At 39.5% G+C, this 20,550-nt stretch overlaps 1 protein-coding gene across 1 annotated transcript; it reads left to right on the top strand.

Annotated features, from left to right (window-relative positions):
• The first annotated feature begins 5 nt into the window (after positions 1–5).
• Positions 6–19,836, top strand: CENPN (centromere protein N). Its single transcript, XM_088800219.1, has 11 exons — positions 6–140; positions 3,764–3,944; positions 5,429–5,474; positions 7,878–7,937; positions 8,233–8,309; positions 12,544–12,720; positions 14,377–14,478; positions 16,156–16,219; positions 16,741–16,853; positions 18,802–18,928; positions 19,171–19,836. Exons 2-11 carry the CDS (start codon positions 3,774–3,776, stop codon positions 19,251–19,253), a joined length of 1,020 nt encoding a protein of 339 aa, XP_088656345.1. The 5' UTR covers positions 6–140; positions 3,764–3,773; the 3' UTR covers positions 19,254–19,836.
• Positions 19,837–20,550: the final 714 nt, after the last annotated feature.

The following is a 20,550-nucleotide window of genomic DNA, read 5'->3' as shown; positions in this document are numbered from 1 at the left end:
GCCCCTACGCTGGGGGTAGAGTCGAAAGTTTGGGCTCGGTGGGCGGGGCTAGAGGGCGGCGGGAACTGCAATTGGCGGCTTTGAAGGTGCAGCAGGCGGGAACATCTGCTGAGGAGTGAGACAGCTGGCGATGTGGGCCGGTAAGAGAGCCCCTGGCTGTATGGAATCGGGCCCCGGAGGGTGGCGAAAGCCTTGTGGAAGTCACATCCTAGGCCTCTAGGGCGCTTTTTCGCTACTGCCGTACATCCCACGGTGCAGGATTGGCGCCCGGTCTCGGGTGGAGGCGGAGGGTGGCGGGGCAAGGAGACACGGTTGAGGCTGAGAAGAAAGGGCAGCGATGCCTGGTCTTGATGTCACATCCGCCCGTTAAAGGGCAGGGCCTTACGTAGTGTGCGCGTCAATGCCGGAGCCGCCCCGAGCTGTCACGTTATGGGCTACACTACTATCCCAGCCTTGGGTTGCTTTTCCCCCCAGAGTTAGGTGTTTTGATTTCTTAGTTAACTTTGGCTTCCGTCCTTTTTCGTGCATTCAGCCTCTCGCTCCTTTTGCAGCTCTTCAGCAGTGTAGATCTACAGGAAAGTTACTTAAAACGGCTTTCTGTCATGCGTTCATTCAACAAGTGTATCTTGAGCACCTACTATATGCCAGGGACTAAGCTACTGAAGGCTGGGAAACAAGATATTAGTTAATCACGGGGAATCGGAAGAGTGTACTCAAAGATTTCCCAGCTTTATTGCTGAGACTGAGTGTGCTCTTTCTACCAGAGTTCTTTAGAATGGTATTTTGCAAACTTTATGCAGAATTAAGAATCATCTGAGGCACTCTAAAAATGCAGAATCTCAAGCCCTACTCGGTGACCCTCCACCCCTCAATTTAAATCAATGAGGCCACGGAATCTGCATTTTAACAAGCCCACCCCACCAACAGTGTTTTTGGTGGGAGAAGTTGGTTCAATATTTCACTGTTGGACCCGAATCCTTCCCACGTTGTTTATCTCCTCAGGTATACTGCTTAGGGAAAGTATCCAGTACTTCATGCCACAATTATTTGTCATTTAGGGACATGCTATGAATTAGACAAATACAGTTCCTACCCTAGTGGAGCTCAGTAAAATATTTTAAAACAATAAAATGATCAAGATAATTTCAGATAGTTCTGTAAAAACAAGGAGTAAAAAGTGGGGAAATAACTTTAGACTGGGGTAATGAGAATAAGTCTCTTTGAGAAGCTATCTACACTGAGACCAAATCACAAGAGTTGCCCATGTGAGGATGAAGACTCTTCTAGGCAGGGGCAACTCACGTACAATGGCCCTTCACTGGAGGGATCATTTTGTATTAGTGGAACTAAAAGGGCAATGTTCCTGGAGCTCAGAAAGCCAAGAAGATAGTGGTAGATGATGGGGGGAGAGGCAAGAACCAAACACAGGGTCCTGTAGACCATAGAGAGGATTTTAGTCTTGATGTTACGGCAGGTTGGTCCTATATCTGGACAAAGAAATAAATCAGGCTCAGTTTTCATGATCCTAATTCTGTTCTCGTATTCTTAACTCAGTTATTTTTCTAAATAACTCCTAACAGGAGATTAACTTTGTTTTAACTGTTGTTTTCAGTATCTTTTTTTTTTTTAATTTTTATTGGGGAATATTGGGGAACAGTGTGTTTCTCCAGGGCCCATCAGCTCCGAGTTGTTGTCTTTCAATCTAGTTGTGGAGGGCACAGCTCAGCTCCAAGTCCAGTTGCCGTTTTCAATCTTTACTTGCAGGGGGCACAGCCCACCATCCCATGTGGAAATAGAACCAGCAACCCTGTTGTTCAGAGCTCGCACCGTAACCAACTGAGCCATCCGGCCACCCCTTCAATAGCTTTTTAAAATATAGTCCACTACCCATATCTTTTTGGAAGGGGTCAGTGGTAATAAATGACATGCAATGTTCAGCAAACACCTAAATGGCAGATAAATCACAGCCAGGATTCTTGTAGAGGGGTACTCCTCTGTCTTTGCATGTCATGCAGTTGTGGTGGCAGCAAATGAGACTGACAGACTACTGCCTCTTGTCAAATACAGTCTTGACAAACCTGTCAAACAAGGTCTGTATGTTCATTCCTAGAAGATAGGATATTAAGGGGATTTAAAGTCTTCAGATATCCTGCCTAATCTGTTTAGAAATCATGCTTGATTGCTTTTTGATGTTCTATATTTTAAAAGAGAGTCAGTGTCCCCAAATGAGGTAGCAGAGTTGAGATCAGCTCTCACTCTTGGACCATCGCTTCTACCCTGAAGAAAATAGTAAGAGGGCTCAATCCTTCTTCCCTATGTCACAGCTGTAAGAGGACCACTAAGTCATCTCTGGAAGATCATTGCCCTGTCTGTTGCTTAGGAAGCCACACCAGATTTGGGGCTCAAGACCTTTTGGACAGTTGAAGAATCTCACCTTCCTGCATGGGCCAGGAAAAGTAATAGCTCCATGTTAATTAGCAACACATTAAAGGAGAAGGAGGCTGCAATCCTCCACCTCCAGCTCTTATTTTGTCCAGTAAGCTCATAAAGGTCTGACAACCTTAAAGTTTGCATATTCAAAATGGAATTCTTGAGCTTCCTTCTGCCTCCACCCATCCTCCCAGTCTTCCCCTTCTCCAGTCAGAGCAGCTCCATTCTTTCAGTTACCTGGTAAAAACCTTGGTGTGATCTTTGATTCCTCTCTCTCTCTCTCACACCCTGTATCTAATCCATCAGGAAATCCTGTGGACTCTCAAAAGTATATCCAAAATCTGACCTTTCACTACCTCCACTCTGGTCCACCAGCATCTCTCACCTACATTACTGCAGTAGCCTCCTAGCTGGCCTTTTGCTTCCTCCCTCCTCCTGGACTATGTTCTCAGTGTAGTATGCAGATTGATCCTGGTAGAAAACCTAAGTGAGAGCGTATCCTGCCTCTTCTCAAGACCTTCCAGCAGCTGGTTTCTGTCAGAGTAAAGCTGTGATCCTTGCAGTGGCCCTCAGGGCCCTTCGTGATCTCTGACCTCCCCTTCACCTCTGTGTTCCTCTCTCTGGCCTTCCTGAGGGCCTTCTTCTCCCTGTTCCTTGAAGGCCCCAAGGCTTTTGCACTTGCTGTTCCTCTGCCTAGAAAGCTCTTCTACCAGCTAGCCATATGGCTCACTCCCTCTCCACAAGGATTGATTCAAATGTCACCTTCTCTGTGAGGCCTACCCTCTGCCCCCCAACTAGCTCCACATCACTCCCAGCCTGCTCCAAATTCATGGGAGTGCTAGTTTCCTAAGTGCTCCATTTTCACTGCAGTGTCTATCACTTTTCACTCTTTTTGTGATTTTCCTGTTGCCTCTCTGTCCCGACTAGAATGGGCACTCCATACTGGCAGAGATGTTTGTCTTTTTGGTTAAAGGTGGATCTACCCTCAGTGCATAGAAAAGTGTCTGGCACACACAGGTACTCAGCAGTTTGTTACATGCATCAGTAAATGAGTGAATAATTTACATAACGTTGCCATCAAAATACTCTAGTCAAGAAAGGAGAGAAAGCACTAGTTTTTGCAAACTCTACTACATATCTAAATATATAGCTTCAGGAGAAAATACTTAAATCTTTCTGTTGCAACTCTCTTTGCAGATTGCTTGAGAAAAGATAAAATAAACATTTGGGTGTTTAATCTACAAATCAAATTCCTGGCTAAAAATATGCTGAAAAAACTCACACTTTTGTGTTTGGTTAATACTTTGTTGTGCTGTTTCTGTTTTTATTAAAGTGCCAAAGAGATGGATGAAACTGTTGCCGAGTTTATCAAGAGGACCATCTTGAAAATCCCAATGATTGAAATGATGACAGTCCTAAAAGCCTGGGATTTTTTGTCTGAAAATCAACTGCAGACTGTAAACTTCCGGAAGAGAAAGGAATCTCTTGCTCAGGACTTGGTTCTGCTTTGTGAGGTAACAATGCTCAAAATGATTAATCTGAATATCATGTTACCTGCTTTGGGTTTTTTCTTTCTTTCCTTTCCTTAGTCCAAAAGAGATTTAAGGCAGCCCTTAGCTGTGAAGTGATGAGGGCTATGTACTACTATAGTAGCAAAGGCACTAATTCTTCATTGGCTTTTTGAACTTACAGAAACTGCTTACACAAATCACTAGGGGAAGAAGTGAATACCTTGGGAGAAAAAAGAAGACAATCAATACAAGCTACCGTGTTTCCCCGAAAATAAGACCTAACCAGAAAAGAGGCCCTAGCATGATTTTTCAGGATGACATCCCCCTGAACATAAGCCCTTATGCATCTTTTGGAGCGAAAATTAATATAAGACCCAGTCTTATTTTCAGGGAAACACGGTAATGAGTAGTATTCTTCTTTTACCTGTTAGATTGTCACAGATGAAAAGATAATACTCAAATGTGTTGGTCAAGTTGTATGGAAAGAGATACTCTTTCACATGTATTTATTTACTTATTTGGTTTTTTTTTAATGATTTCAGACTTTCAGAAAAGTTGCAAGTATTGTATAAAACAAAATTCCCATATTCCAGTATACCCTTCCCTTAGTCACGCATAAATATACTTGATGACCCAGCAATTCCATTTCTGAACATTTATATGGAGAAAATCATAAAAATAAGGTGATATATATTATAAAAATATATATTATATATAAAAGTAAATATATATTATAAAAATATAATTGATGAACATTTATATTTGTAGATATAAATATGTAAATATTTATATACTATAAATAAAGATGTTAACTAGCATTGTTTAGAAAACAAAAAATTGGAAAAAACTATACATCATGATTAGCTAAATAATGATACATCCACATAAAGTATTCTTCAGCCATTAAAAATAATAAACTAGATCTTTATGTACACATTGAAAAGAAACTGTATGATATGTATATATATAAAGAAATGAATACATACATGTGTACGTCTAGACAGTTGTTCTCAGCTTGGATGGTTTTGTCTGCCAGAGGACACAATGTCTGGAGACATTTTTGGTTGTCAAAACTGTGGAAGTGGGGTGCTACTGGCTTCCAGTGAATAAAGGCCATGGACGCTCCTTAACATCCTAGAGCAGCTCGCCACAACATGGAATTATATGACTTAAAATGTCAGTAGTGCCCAGTTAAGAATCCTTGTTGTGGAGGAAGTCTAGAAGGTTAATTAAAAAAACAAAACAAAAAGTTAAAAGCGATAAATGAGGAGTGGATTGTGGGAGAACAGTTGTGAGTGCCTGTACTAACACATGAATCAGAAGATGTATTTGTGACTTAACAGGAGAGCATAGATTGGAGACAGGTTGTCAGTATAAGTATTGAGAGGGTTTTCTTGGTCTGTTTTGAGCAATACTAAAATGTGCTATAAATGGGGTAGAATCAAACCCATTGCCACACTTACTGAACATTTTATCTTCTCTTTCAGGAGAATGGTGTGAGTCTCAATGATGCAGCCCTTTTAGACATCATTTGTAAGTTTTGATGATTTGTATTTACATTTAACCAATCCAGTTTCATCAGAGGTAATTTTATATGTAAGGGCTCAGATTCTAGAGTCTGTTGACCTGGTTTGAAATCCCAGCTCTGTTACTTACCAGTCTTGTGTCTTTTGCCAAGTCGTATCACCTTTCTAGGCCTCAGACTTCTAAGTGAAATGGGGATGATAACAGCACCTATTATAATAATAGAATAATAGCACAGGATCATTGTGATGGTTAAATGAGATAATGTTTGAAAGGTTTTTAGCACAGTAACTAGCATATAATAAGCACATAGTAAATATCTGTTAGGCTTTGTATTATTATTAACAGAATTGAAACTATAATTTTGGGAATTTGTTCTTATTACAATGCAGCTTGTAAGGAAGGTAAGGATTAAAACTGATTGGACCTGGGGCAGCCTGTTGGCTCAGTTGGTCAGAGTGCAGTGCTCTTAACAACAAGGTTGCCTCTTCAACCCCTGCATGGGCCACTGTGAGCTGCGCCCTCCACAACTAGACTGAAACAACTACTTGACTTAGACCTTATGGGTCCTGGAAAAACACACTTAAAAAAAAACAAACAAACAAGAAAAAAACTCACTGGATTTTGTACATGGTGAGGTCTAGAGGGACTGAGTGGGAGGAGCACACATGGCTCCAGGGTCTATATGTGCAACTAGAAGGAAAGTGGAGCCGCTTGCTAAGGAAACACTAGAGGTGGACCAAGTTTGTCGCAAAGATCATAGATTAGTCTAAGATGTGTTCTATTTGAGGAAATGTCTTCATTTGTGTTTAAGCCCTTGCCATTTATCATGAACTTTGACATGATGTTGAATGGAATCATTAACCACAAAAATTTTTAATTTCCATTATTATTATAACAACCTTATTCAGAGATCAATTAGCAGGTCATCTTGACTCTGAAGCACAGAACCAAGGAAGAAATACCAGAAAGGAACAAAAACCCCTTGAATGCTCTCTTATCACATTGTGCCTTATTATACCTGTTGTAGACAAAACTAGGTAATCAAGAATTGTCAGGCCATTACCATAAATGAGGTGAGAGAGCGAGACAGAGACACTAAGTCACCAGATAAAGAACAACAAAAAAAGACACTAAACTCTAGGAAGGACAAGAAAAGTAGTAAGTGCAAAAGACACAGCAAGTTGGTGCCTTTGAGTATTGGGGCCAACAGTCCCTCTATGGGGTTCAGAGTACTTCAGTCCTAAGTCCAAAGACACAGGGATGCACACGAGATCAGAGCAAACAGACAGAGGTCAGCACAGGGACAATAAAGCCAGGATGATATGTGGTGGGACTGAACTCAATAACTTCCTAGGTCCATTTGTGCTCCAAGATACGCTTAAGTTTGTACCTCCTGAAGCATGTCTTCTATATCATACATTCATTCATTCATTCATTCATTCATTCATTCATTCATTCATCAAATATATGAATCCTTATTTAATGGAGTCCATTTAATAAGGAGTCCTTATTTAATGCCAGCCAGTGGCTAGACACTGGTAATACAACACTTGACAAGACAAAGTCCTGTACCGTGTTTCCCTGAAAATAAGACCTAGCCGGATCATTAGCTCTAATGCGTCTTGTGGAGCAAAAATTAATATGAGACCCGATCTTATAGTAAAATAAGACTGGGTCTTATAGAATAGAATAGAATAGAATAGAATAGAATAGAATAGAATAGAATAGAATAGAATAGAATGGTCTAATATAATATATAATATAGTACTGGATCTTATATTAATTTTTCCTTCAAAAGACGCATTAGAGGTGATGGTCCGGCTAGGTCTTATTTTCAGGAAAACACGGTATTCCATGGGATTCTAGTTGGGGAGACAAGCAGTTACAAATAAACATCTAAATATATGATATAATATCAGGTAGTAATAAGTGCTATGAAGGAAACTGAAGCAGGGCCACATGGAGGTATCAGATTGGGTAGGCTGATCAGGGTAGGTCACTGCATCTGTGGCATTTTAGTAGACTAGAATGAGGTGTGGCGATGAGGTGTGCAATGAGCTAGGAGAAGAATGCTCCAGATGAAGGAATAGCCAGTGCACACACCAGTTGTGAGAAACACGTCATCCCTGGCATGCTCTTAAATGAGACATTCTGTGCGGAAATAGAAAAGATGGTCTGACTGAAAAAGAGTAAATGCTAAGGCTCTACTATACTGAATTATTCTTTTTGACTTGTTTTGTCTGGAGTAAATTTAATCCATGTTAAATTTATATTTTGAATAAAAATGTATAACCTAATTTGTAAATTACTTTTATTTCCTCTACTTTCATGCTATTAAAAATATATAGTTATAAGCACATTACTTAAAGTTCTATGTTATAATAGAAATAAGTTCTTCTTCCCTCTCAGATACTCAATTTCATCGGCACCAGAGAGTTTGGGATGTTTTTCAGATGGCTAAAGAGCCAGGTAATGTTTTCCCTTCTAAACTGAACATTTGTATTTGATGTTTTGGCAGTTTAAAGATGAATACATTATGTTCCTCTTAAATCCCTTTCAAAATGATGTGATTATTATTCATTTATGGGAAAATGAGAAATATATTTGGCGATACTGTGTCAGAGGTACCGGTTGCATTTGTGTGATTTGATCATTGTTCTTTGAAGTTACACAAAATGTTCACCTTCAGGCTCTTTGCGAATGTATTTATTGATGACATTGTAGCTCCCTTAATTTTTCTTGATTTTTCTTTTCACTTTGACAGGTGAAGACATTGACCTTTCCGATATGGAACAGTTCAAAAGTTCATTTAAGAAAATTCTTCAGAGGGCATTAAAAAATGTAAGACTGGAATTTATCTGAATTTCCATGAACTACAATTTCATGGCATTTGTGCACTTAACATTTGCTACCACCTTTTTTTTATTTGTAAGAAATTTCAATTAATATTCCATTTATTCTAGTCCGTAACAAAGACAAACTCTAATTATTATAAAAACTTTCCCCTCACCTGTCAATTCAGGTGCAAATGCTTCTTTTTCAAGAGCAGCCCCATCTGATGGAACTCTGCCACCGTGACAGTGTTCTCTGTCAGCGCTGTCCACTACACCAGCTAGTAACCACATGCGGCCCCTGAGCCTTGAAACGTGGCTAATGTGAGTGAGGAACTAAAGTGTTAACCTTATTTCACTATTATTTTAGTTAAATAGCCATGGGTGGCTAGTGGCCATGGTACTGGTCAGGGCTGCTCAAGAGCACGCTGCCATTTTATTCCCACAGCACCACCTTTGTGTCTTGATGTAGGTTGAGGCGATCATTTTTCTTAACAGCCTCTCCTCCTTCATTCTCTTTCCACCTTAGTCTGCCTTAGTCCTTACATATAAAGATATGCCCCCAAAATCTGTCACATTCACCATGCTATGGCTGTCCTCTCTAGCATAGTAGTGTTTTTTTTTCCATACACAAATCCCTTGACCTGTCTTTCCATCTCCTTACCTCATCCTTTGTAACTTCTGTCATACTTTCTACTTATCCACTGGTCACTGAAAATATTCTCTCCTCTCCTTTCTTATAATGCTCCTTCTGTGTGTGCTTTGAATCCATCTCCTGCACCTCACCTCGTAGGGCCTACATACTTGGTTTCTCTCTATTCTGTCACATTCCTTAATGTCTTCCTCTACCGGTGCCCATTCTACTGCTTATAAACATGCCCAAGTCTCAGTAAAAGTAAATCCATTCTCCACGCTCATCCTAAGCATAAGACTCTTGGAGGAAAATATTCCTTGCTCCTGATGTGTCACTATGCAGAGGGAGTCCCCCCTTCACTGCCTCCCCTTCACCTTTCTCTAGCAGAAGCGCTGACCTTACCTGAGCGAAAGCAGCTGCCTGCAGGGGGCACCTATTCTGCTCTGTTCCTCCAGGGGCCAGCTCTGCCCCTACAAGGGAGGTCACCTGGAGTCGTTCTGCCAATGACCATGTGGGCAACTCTGCCAGACTCTGGGTTGTCTGGAGGGCCACTTGACTACAGATATGAGCCAGTCACCAGTTTCTTGGCAATATGAGTTATACTATGTTGGCCTCCACCTGCCAGTTCTTTTGCCTTATTTCTTAGTTGTTCCAGAAGGATAGGGAAGCGGGGTATTATTTATTGAACCCCTTCAAAGGCCTCTGCAAAAAGACCCCTTGAAAGAGTAATCCATCCTTGCCAGCTTTATGCTTAAACCCCTTGTATGCTGGCTACTACCCTCGCTGCCAGATTGAAAATGAGTTTTGAAAGGCAGTGGTTCCCACAGTGTGATCACCACACCAGCAGCATTAGCGTCACCTGGGACCAGCCTTTTTATGAAGCTGAACATGACTGACTAACTCGTTTTGAGAAACTCGTGGCAGTGTTCCCACACTGCTTCACCCCAAACAAGAAACCTAGAGAGCTGCTCTCTCAGCTCCAGTTCAGTTTATCTGCATCCTTCCCTTTCAGTGCCCTCTCCTCACCTGATGTCTCTGAGGCACCAGGAAATTCTGTCCCCTGAACCCCATGCCTCCTGCCCCCACCATTTAAGGAGAAAAGAATTTGGAATGCTCTTTCCTCCTACTTTAATGCTCGTGTATGTCAGTGGTAAGTTATTCTCTTTTCGCACTGCCATGTTCCAAAAGCTTTTGCCTCCTGATTGAATTTTAGGCAGGCTAGTGGGGGAGGTTTGGGGAACAGAGGAGTTTTTTATGGGTCATATCTGTCCTGTTTGAAAGGCCAGCTAGAGACAGACGTGAATTGCCACATATTTAACTTTTAACATATTTAACACAGACTATCATTATTATACTACATGACATACAAGCATAAAGAAGGAGATAAATATGCTACCTTTTTACAATTAAAATATTTTTTAGTTTGTCTTTAAATTTTCCAACAACATTGTATTTTGAACAATTTTATCTGGTAAGATGTGGCAATTTTGTGTGTTGTAAGCTTTATTTGATTCTCACACTAAACTTTTTTCTAATTATGTTCAGAAGCTTGCGGGTGGTAGTCAGTTACCAAAGTTCAGAGGATACCCTGGCCAGCAGTACAGTCCCACGTTAGCCAAACCACTTAGGACCCCTGGTGGGATTAGTCACCTGGTTAAGCTTGAGCATTATTCATCTGAGCTATTGTCTGTGGAAAAATGCTTTTTCCTGGCTATTGCAGGATGATATCTGTTGAGATAGTTTCTTTGAGAAATAACAAAGGTCTGCATTTGGGCCCCACCTCTTCAGATATCTGAGTATCTTCCTTACTACAAGAATGTAGTCACGGGGATGTAAGCATAGAGAATATAGTCAATAATGTTGCAACAACTATGTATAGTGCCAGGTGAGTACTAGACTATTGGGGTGGGGGGAGCACTGCATAAATTATACAAATGTCTAACCACTATGCTGTACACCTGAAACTAATATAAAGTGATACTGAATGTCGACTGTAACTGAAAAAGAAAACAAATTAATTTTTTTTTAAAAAAAAGTGAGATGGAACACTTGAAGGCCAGCTGGGCCAGGGCTATCCTGACTCTGGACATCCTTTTCTCTTAGACCACTGATGTTTTAATCTTTTTGGACCGCAGACCCTTGAGAAAATTTTGATAAGTGATACAATACCTCTCTCCAGAAAAGCATACACTTAGACATGTACACCTGGCTGTGCATCCAAGTCAGGGAGGTAACAGGTCTTTTTAAGCCCCTCCGTGAGCTCTCACTTAAAGGATCCTCATTCTGGGCTGGAGACACTATCTAATTATGTGGAGTGTTGCCAATTTTCTCCCTCTAGTAAAAATGTGTCCTCCATATACTGTATTCAGTCTTGATTTTACAGGCATTTTTGTTTTGGTAATGGGACACAAAGGCTGTTCAGAATAAGACCCTATCCTCTTCCATTCAAGGCACTGGAGGACCCCCCTGTTTGGGCCAAGTGCTGGACTGCTCACTCAGGCAAGGTCAGACAGCCCCGCGCCCTCCACACTTGGGAATGGGGGCGGTTCCTTGTGTGATACACCAAGGGAATTTGGAAAACCAGCCAAATAAAGAGTGGGCAGAGTCAAAGCAACTGCCTTCTTTGTTAATGCCAGCAGTCACGTTACAACCTGCTTTACCTGGAGTAAGATACAAGCAGGAGGAAATAAAGAGACCTGGGGTATCCGAGTGTACCTGTCTCAAGTGCCTCCTTTCCAGGGTCCGAGCTCCAAAAGGAAGCTGAATCAAGGGGGAGCTAATAGTCTAAGAGTAGGCTACTGAATTCCAGACCAACTGACAATCATATTTAAAAGTTTAGAAAGGTCTACATTTTATCCATGAGCTGAAAACCCAGTAGAATTTCCTATATTCTCACCACATAACTTTCCGTTAGAGCAGGTGTGTCCAAACTGCAGCCCGCGGGCCAACTGCGGCCCGCAATCCATTGTTAATTGGCCCACAGCAAATTCCAAAAATATATTTAGTTTACTTAAATAAACCAGGTAAGGCAATACATACTTCACCTTGAGTGAGTGGCCCGGCTGTTTGTGTATTTTACCGCATATGGCCCTTGGTAAAAAACGTTGAAAAAAGTTTAGACACCCCTGCTTTAATGTTTAGCATCTCAGCTAAACACATAAAAGCATTAGGATAAATATATTTTTAAGCCCATTACTACATGAAAATGTTGCTATTAAATTTCATAGTGCACACTAACTAGCTCAATGCTCAGTGCTAACAAGGCTCCGTTTTAAAACAGGTATCTCATTTGTAAGACCACCATCATAATCTCTTACAGGTGGAGGAACACAGCTTTTCAAGCTAAGCCCAAGAAATAATTGAAAAATTGTAATGTCGTATCCTGATTGTGGGTTTTTCATTTTATCCTTCCAAACGACTTTGCAAAGCATATATGTGTCTTTACAGAACAACCACAAAATGTTTTCTCAAAGATTCCCAAAACACTGTAATGAAAAGTAGGAGAAAAGACTGTGTGCAAGATTACTGTCACACCCTTCACCCCTGAAAAGGACGTGTTGTTGGTGCCATGAGATTTTACTTAGGAAACTTCAATTTTGTTTTAAATAAGGTGACAGTCACTTTCAGAGACGCTGAGGAGAATGCAGTATGGATTCGAATTGCCTGGGGAACACAGTATAGAAAACCAAACCAGTACAAACCTGCTTATGTGATGTATTATTCCCAGACTCCATATGCCTTCATTTCTTTCTCCCGGCTGAGAAGCAATACACCCCTTCTGTGTCAGGTATGGAACCAATTACTACAGCTATAATGTTTTATTGTCCTTATCACAGAGGTCTATGTAGGTTTAAGCTGCTCAATCAGCATTATATATAAAATGCCACATGTAATTCTTGCTTTCCTAAAATAAGGAGCAGAAAGTGTTATTTTTCTACAAATGGGAAAGTGGCATACATGTTGGTTTGGAGCTCTTCATTATTGTCTTTTAATCTAGAAGTAATGTCTGTTTAATGTAAAAATTCAACCAACACAGAAGTCTCTAAAGATAAACAGTTAGTCTTCTGAAACTTCATACCGTTTTTCCCAATCCCATTCACCAATTCACTGCTGTTAACAGTTTTGTTATTTCCTTTCAGAAGATGTTTTATTACAAAAACCAGCATAGTACATAGCATCTATAATTTGCTTTTTTAACATTGCCGTGTGGTTACATATTCTATAACTCACTACTTTTTCATGACTGCATAATTCGCTTAGCAATGAACATTATTTTCATTTGTAACCATTTTCCCCACATTCTGTACATTAGAAGAAGGGCCTGCTTCTCTTTATGCTTCTGGCTTCCTAGCATCTTTCCCCAGAAAAAGCCACCCCTAAGTTAACATGGCGAGTGCTGCTGCATCCACTGTCTATGAATACTCACAACTCCAGTGGCACCTCAGTTGGTGCCAGAGGTACCACTTCATTTGGATGGAGGTGAGCAGCTCCGCCATCCTGGCCACATCATCCCTAGTACTAAGTGGAGTATACACTCCAGGGTTGTGGATCCAAGAGCTAGCTATAGGATCCCGTGGGCGGACTTGCTTGTCATTTAAATTCCTTGGCTGTTTACTGAAACAGCAGAAAGATTTCTACTTCTACTGCTGCTCACTTGTACTTCCCCTTAACACATAACTCTGCTTCTTCACATTTGGGGTCTCTTCCTCCACATATACGGAGGTGCCAAAAAAAAAAAAAAAAAAAATGTATGTGGAGTTTAAGAGATGTTACCTTAAATTGTGTACACATTTTTTTGGCACCCTCTGTATAGTGGTCATTCATTCACTTCGGCCAGGTGAGTCCACCCTGCCACAGCTATTACAGTTTAAACATTACCCCAAAAGCTAATGTTCATTTTCACTGTGTATCTTAAGGCAAATTTATCTCTCTACCCTCTAGTTCCAAGTAAATGTTTTATTCTGTTTAAATCTTCTAACTTGTTTCCCCATATAATGGGAAGCTTTTATAAACTGCACTTAATATGCACTTTTCAGTATTTGTCCTAAAGCATACATATTTGCGTTTTTGTGTGGCGGTGTCATTGTACTATTAGATGATGATATTCTAAAATGGCAACATTTGAGTATTCGTTGTTCATTCCAAAGTCTGAACTGTATTATAGTTCCTAACTTTAAACTGGATCACATTTCTAAAAATGGTACAAAAGACTTTGTATTTATGAGAATTTTAATGCTATTAGCCATTTCTTGTTTGTTTTCTCAGATGAGTAACAGGTCGTGAGATTACGTTTTCTTTGGATGTCTTTTCACTCTTGAGTGGAGACTGTTCACTTACTGCAGCTCCTACATCTGACTTTGACAAATATTACAAATACCATAAGATACAAATACAATGGCATAAATATAGTAATCCTAACAGTCTTTCTAATTTTCACTTCAAGGCACTGACAATTGCTAGCAAACACCATCAGATTGTGAAAATGGACCTCAGAAGTCGATATCTGGACTCTCTTAAGGCTATTGTTTTTAAACAGTATAATCAGGTGAGCCAATCTGTAACTCTCTTCAGAGGTAAGTCTCCGTTTTCCTTTTCACACATGAGTTAGAAGCCACTGAACAGGTGGGAAAGTCCACCTCTAACAAAAGGAAGTCACTTCAGGTATTACTGAAGTAAAGAAAGCTTTCAGTTAGTTAACATGAAAGGAAACAAATTAATTCCTCACTGTCATCTTTTATAATTGTATTGTGTTTTATACTGCTCATTAGTCATTGGAGTCTATGTTATAGATCCCAGATTCCAGATCAGCTATACCAATTAGAATTTATTTTCTCTTTAAAATAACTTAACACTGTCTTTTGAATCTAATTATATTATTCTGTTATGCAAGAGAGAAGTAGAATTCATTTTTTGTCCCATCAGTCAAGCAGGTGATATAGGGGTTAGACGTAAAGGAGAAAGCATTGGTCTATTAAGTCCCCAAATTTATATGTTTGTTAAAATTATTTAAATGCATTATTTCCATTTAATGATAAGGACGGATCTGGCCCTACTCACAGGCTCAGGATTATTTTTGCCTCTGCATGCATCGGTGTGCTCGTATGTTCAGACTCCTGTAGGTGGATTGTTAATCTCTGTGTATATCTTGGAGCCCTTAGATATACTTATGTATTTTCATCTGTTCTAAGTAGAAAGAAGTGATGGCTCTCTGCAAGCCACTCTTGAAGGAAAAAAAGCTGACACTAAGAAGTTAGATAATGATTTTCTCCCATAGCAGCACCCGCCCCTCTTACCCACCACCCTCCCATCAAATTGATATCAACTATTCTGCTATGACAATTGCATTCCTAAGAAAATTCACATTTTCAAGCACTTTTAATTATAAAAACAGTGGTTTCAGTAGGGGAAGGTGAGGGAAGGGATTTGAGAGATTCAGACTTTCAGTAGGGAAGTTACTTTTCCAAAGGAATCTCTGAGTTTTTTAGGGTTATAAAGACATAGCTATTAAGGGGAATATCACATTGAAGATATTTGGCTTGCTTTCTGTAGCTTTTGCATTCACCACCTATACTTCTTGCAAATCAATTTTTATAATAACAAAGTGCAGAGCTCCTCATACAAAACAGCCATGTTGCTGGCCCCACCAGTCTCTGCCAATATCATACTGTAGGAGAAATGCTCAACTCAGCCTGGATATGGCCTCAAATCTCTTTTTTATTTTTAATTTTATTGGAGAATATTGGGGGACAGTGTGTTTCTCCAGGGTCCATCAGCTCCAAGTAGTTGTCCTTCAATCTAGTTGTGGAGGGCACAGCTCAACTCCAAGTCCAGTTGCCGTTTTCAATCTTTAGTTGCAGGGGGCACAGCCCACCATCCTATGTGGGAATTGAACTGGCAACCTTGTTGTTGAAAGCTCGTGCTCTAGCCAACTGAGCCATCCGGCCGCCCCTCCGGAAGTGCAGTGGCAGCTCGTTGTCTGCAGTCTAGTTGTGGAGGGCGCAGCTCACTGGCCCATGTGGGAATTGAACCGGCAACCCTGTTGTTCAGAGCTCATGTTCTAACCAACTGAGCCATCCAGCCACCCCCTCAAATCTCTTTTTTATTGGAAAAAATAAAGATAGAATTTGACATACTTTTATGTACTAAAATCAATTAATAGGTATACGTCAAGGTGTTAAAATTAGGAAAACATTCACTTTTTCCTTTTCCTTTTTTTCTCTAGAACTTCGAAACTCACAACTCTGCTACACCTCTACAAGAAAGAAGACTTGGGCTAGATATAAATAGTATGTTCTAAGATAAAAATAGAAATTTGGAAGCACATTTTTTTTAAATGAAAATTTTCCTATCTCTTAGTGATTTGGCAATAAAATGAAATGTTATAGCCATTATGAACTAAACATTTTTATGATTTTCCAATGGCATAGGAACTGCTATTGATTTCATGTTAAGAAAACAAGATAGAAAATTGTGTGTATTTTATAATCCTAATTTTAATATATAGATAATATATATAGATATAGATATATGTTTTTTTATAGTCACTGAAAAAAAGGGCTAGAGATATATTAAAATGTTAACAGTGCTTATTTCTATGTGGTACAATTACAGGTGGTTTTTATTTTCTTTTTTATTAGCCCATGCTTTCTAATTTTTCTAAAATAAATTATTACAGTCAAGAGAAGAAACAGTAAATATTATCTTTAAGTTAGGCAAGCAAGTTGAAAGGTTAGGTATGAAAGGAGGATACTCTAAGGATGAAATGTATTCCTAAAAACTGTTTTTATTTGAAATCTTCCATCTGTAGTGGATTCAAGGATCATTCATGAAAACAGAATAGAAAAAGACAGAGTCCAAAGAGTGACTCAAGAAATTTTTGGGGACTATTCTCAACCAAGACTAGAGTTTGCACAATATAAGGTAGGATGTTGCTGTAAACTAACTATAGACTACAGTTACCGATATTTTTTTTAAAAGAACAAAAACTTTAAGTGAAAAACAATTCTAAGGAACTGTTTCTAATTCATTTGTCACTTTAATTTTGTATAATAAATTTATGAGTTAAAATAGACTTCTTTATCGTATTAGTAAGTTCCTTTATTAGTAAATAAGACCTTTGGAAATTTTGAATTTGCCTTTTCATTTCATCTTTCATATTAATTCAGTCACGTATAACTGGCTATGATCTGTATCTTTGAGGAAAAAAAATATAAGCTATACCTTTCTAGCCCAGCCACACCTGGACAATACTTGCAATGCAGTCAGGGCTCATAAATATTTGTTGAATAAAAGGGTGAATAAATAAGTCATTACACAGCCCAGTTTGCTTAGTCAGTACTGTAAACCTGGCTCATTATAGAAGTATGCCACTGCCCACCGGGAAGGCCAGGCTGGAGGCAAGCGCATTGCCGCCATTACAAGAATTCATTTATATCATGATCACCCTAAACTAATCCTCATGCTCATACTCACAACACCCTCTGCCCCCTAAACCCTCCAATAAAATTCATCCCCCCACTACAGCTACAGGCCACACTTAAAATCTGCTGTTGATCTGCTCACTCAGGCCCAAGGCCTATTTGACTTGTTTTCCATGGGAAAAGCTGACAGACACCTTTCAAATTTAGTTTCCTGAATGGCAGGTTTTAACCCAGTTCCTTTAAACAGCTCATACTGGGGGACACTGGTTTTCAAAGTGTGGTCTCTGGACAAGCAGTATCAGCATCACCTGTAAATGGGTAAGAAATGCAGGTTCTTGGCCCCACCCTAGTCCTACAGGATCAGGAATTCTGGAGGTGGGACCCAGCCATCTGGTTTCACAAGCACTGTAGCAGATTCTGCACACATTAGAGAATCACTGATGGAGGATAAGTAAGATCTAATCTACAAAACTTCCCTTTACACACATCTTAGAATGGCTCTATTATTTAAATCAAGGTACACGTTGATTCCTACCTGCTACTAATTTTTCCCTGTCTTTTCTATTTTGAAAAATGTCAAACCTTCAGAAAACTTACAAGAATTTTAAAGTGAATATCCATTTCCCCTTTGCTTCAATTCACTAATTATTAACATTTCGCCATGATTAACATTTGCTTTCTGTTTCTTTATTCTGAATCATTTGAGATAGTTGCAGACATCACTCACCCTTCAGATATTTCAACATACTGCCTCTAAATGTCAAGGATCACTTTAAGTAAAAAAAGAATTGAACTTAGAATCTATTGAAGTAGCAGTACATGGATATTTAATGATATTAAGGAATTGTTATTAATTTTTTTTATGTGTGGTAATGTTATGGGAATAAAAGAGAGTCCTTTTTTAGGTCTTTTTAAGGTACATACTGAAATATTTACAGATGGAATACTATGGTGTCCTAGATGTGCTTTAGAATAATCCAGTAGGGGAGGGCAGTAGGGAATGGGAGGTGGGGTAATAAATGAAAAAAGACTGGCTACCAGTTCTGTTCCTTACTTTTGTATATTTTTTAATAACTTCCATAATCAGGAGTAAAAAAGGACTCATGGTAGTGATTCAAAAAATACAACATTTTCATATTGAAATGACAGATTACAAAAGATAGTGCTAATTTTCCATTTAAGAATGCCAAAAAGGACACTGGGGACGGAACTGACATCCAAGGTCTCGTGTGTCAGGCACTGTGCGCACTTGGCATTTTGTGTGTGCTGTCGTTTGATATGCTGGTTGCCCTCTACGTTTGCAACTAGCAAATTAAATGGTTCCCACCCTCATTAATCCCTATATTTCTTTATGACAAGAATTAATGAAACGTGTAATCCGATTTTGTTGTATTTTGCCATTGCAACCGATACATTTAATATTCATTTATAAATACATTTGTTGACAGCTTGAAACAAAATTCAAAAGTGACTTAAACGGGGGCATCTTGGCTGAAAGAGAAGAACCCCTCCGGTGCCTCGTAAAGTTCTCTAGCCCACATCTTCTGGAAGCACTGAAATCCTTAGCACCAGCCGGTAAGTAGTCAGTTTATTTTACAAACAAGAAGAATGAACCACGTGCTATATTTGGTGCTCTCTTTGCTGACTAATTACCTCGGAGCTTTCTCATGGTCAGCCTGCCATCCCTTCATGCCCTGTATTGCATATTCTGCTTCTGCACTTATTGGAGTCCATGATCCACACTGTAATCTTGCCCATTTTTAAAGTGACTCAAATCTTTGCCCCTGTGATTATTTTCTTTTTTTTTTTAATTTCAGGTATTGCAGATGCACCACTTTCTCCATTGCTCACTTGCATACCCAGCAAAGGAATGAATTATTTTAAAATTAAAGATAAATAAGATGTATGTGGTTTTGCAAGCATCGCATCTCCTTGACTATGTTGCATATTTACTTCAGTTAATGGCTTACTGGATAGCTTCTGTCTAAAAACTTGTATTTTAGAAATTAACCCTTGATATTGACAATTTAAAAATGTTCAATATAATCGTTGGGAATGATTCTTTCCTCTTACACTATGTGCTCCCCCTCCCCCATATCCTGCAAAGCACAGCAGCTGTGGGTCTTTAGGATGTGACAGGATGTCCTTTTTCTCACTCCTGTCTCTCCTTGATCCTGGAGAGTTCTGGTTCCAATTGTTCGTTTTCAGAGATTTTCTCCTAAGCCTTGGATCACAGAAAGAAGCACCAAGAAACTATATCCAACTCAAAACTTTCTAGGAGAATCATAAAATCGATCCATTCATAGGGTCGAGTCGGGTCCATTGAGTTATAGCAGAAGATAGCATATCAGATCATTCAGTTATATAAAATAATGGTTTTGTTGTAAATATGATACTTTTCATAATCTATTTTATCATATATATGGCATTCAAACTGATCAATATTATACTGATTTATGAATAAAGGTATTTAAAAAATGGTACATCAGTGACTTTCTTTTTTTCACAAAGATTTTATTGGGGAAGGGGAACAGGACTTTATTGGGGAACAGTGTGTACTTCCAGGACTTTTTTCCAAGTCAAGTTGTTGTCCTTTCAATCTTAGTTGTGGAGGGTGCCGTTCAGCTTCAAGTTGTTCTTCTGGTAACCTTATAGTTGAGAGAACGCGCTCCAACCAACTGAGCTATCCGGGAGCTCAGCGGCAGCTCAGCTCAAGGTGCCATGTTCAATCTTAGTTGCAGGGGGCGCAGCCCACCATCCCTTGGGGGACTCAAGAAATTGAACTGGCAACCTTGTGGTTGAGAGCCCACTGGCCCATGTGGGAATCAAACCGGCAGCCTTCGGAGTTAGGAGCATAGAGCTCTAATCGCCTGAGCCACCAGGCCAGCCACATCAGTGACTTTTGATGAAAATCAAAAAGAGGCTTACTGTACAAATCTATAAAAACAGTTTTTATAAAAAGAGTTAACACGTTGTGTACGGATCACGAGAATCTTCGTTTTTTCCGAGCGGATTTTTATGAGGGATTTAAACCCCGCCGTACGCAACGTGTTAAAGTATGCTTTATAATGTAATGGTACTTTCTACAAACTGTACATATCTTATGTGGAAAATATGGTTTTAGATTTAATTAGCAATAGCAAAGACGAGTTATCTTAGAGTGAGGCTCTGAGTCTGCAGGACTTAATGATGCTTAT

The sequence above is a fragment of the Rhinolophus sinicus genome, chromosome 8 (genome assembly GCF_057876585.1).
Source record: "Rhinolophus sinicus isolate RSI-liver-muscle chromosome 8, RSI-T2T, whole genome shotgun sequence".
In the NCBI taxonomy this organism is placed as follows: domain Eukaryota; kingdom Metazoa; phylum Chordata; class Mammalia; order Chiroptera; family Rhinolophidae; genus Rhinolophus; species Rhinolophus sinicus.
The sequence above is the reverse complement of the archived record's forward strand: the minus strand, read 5'-3'. Positions and strand labels throughout refer to the sequence as shown.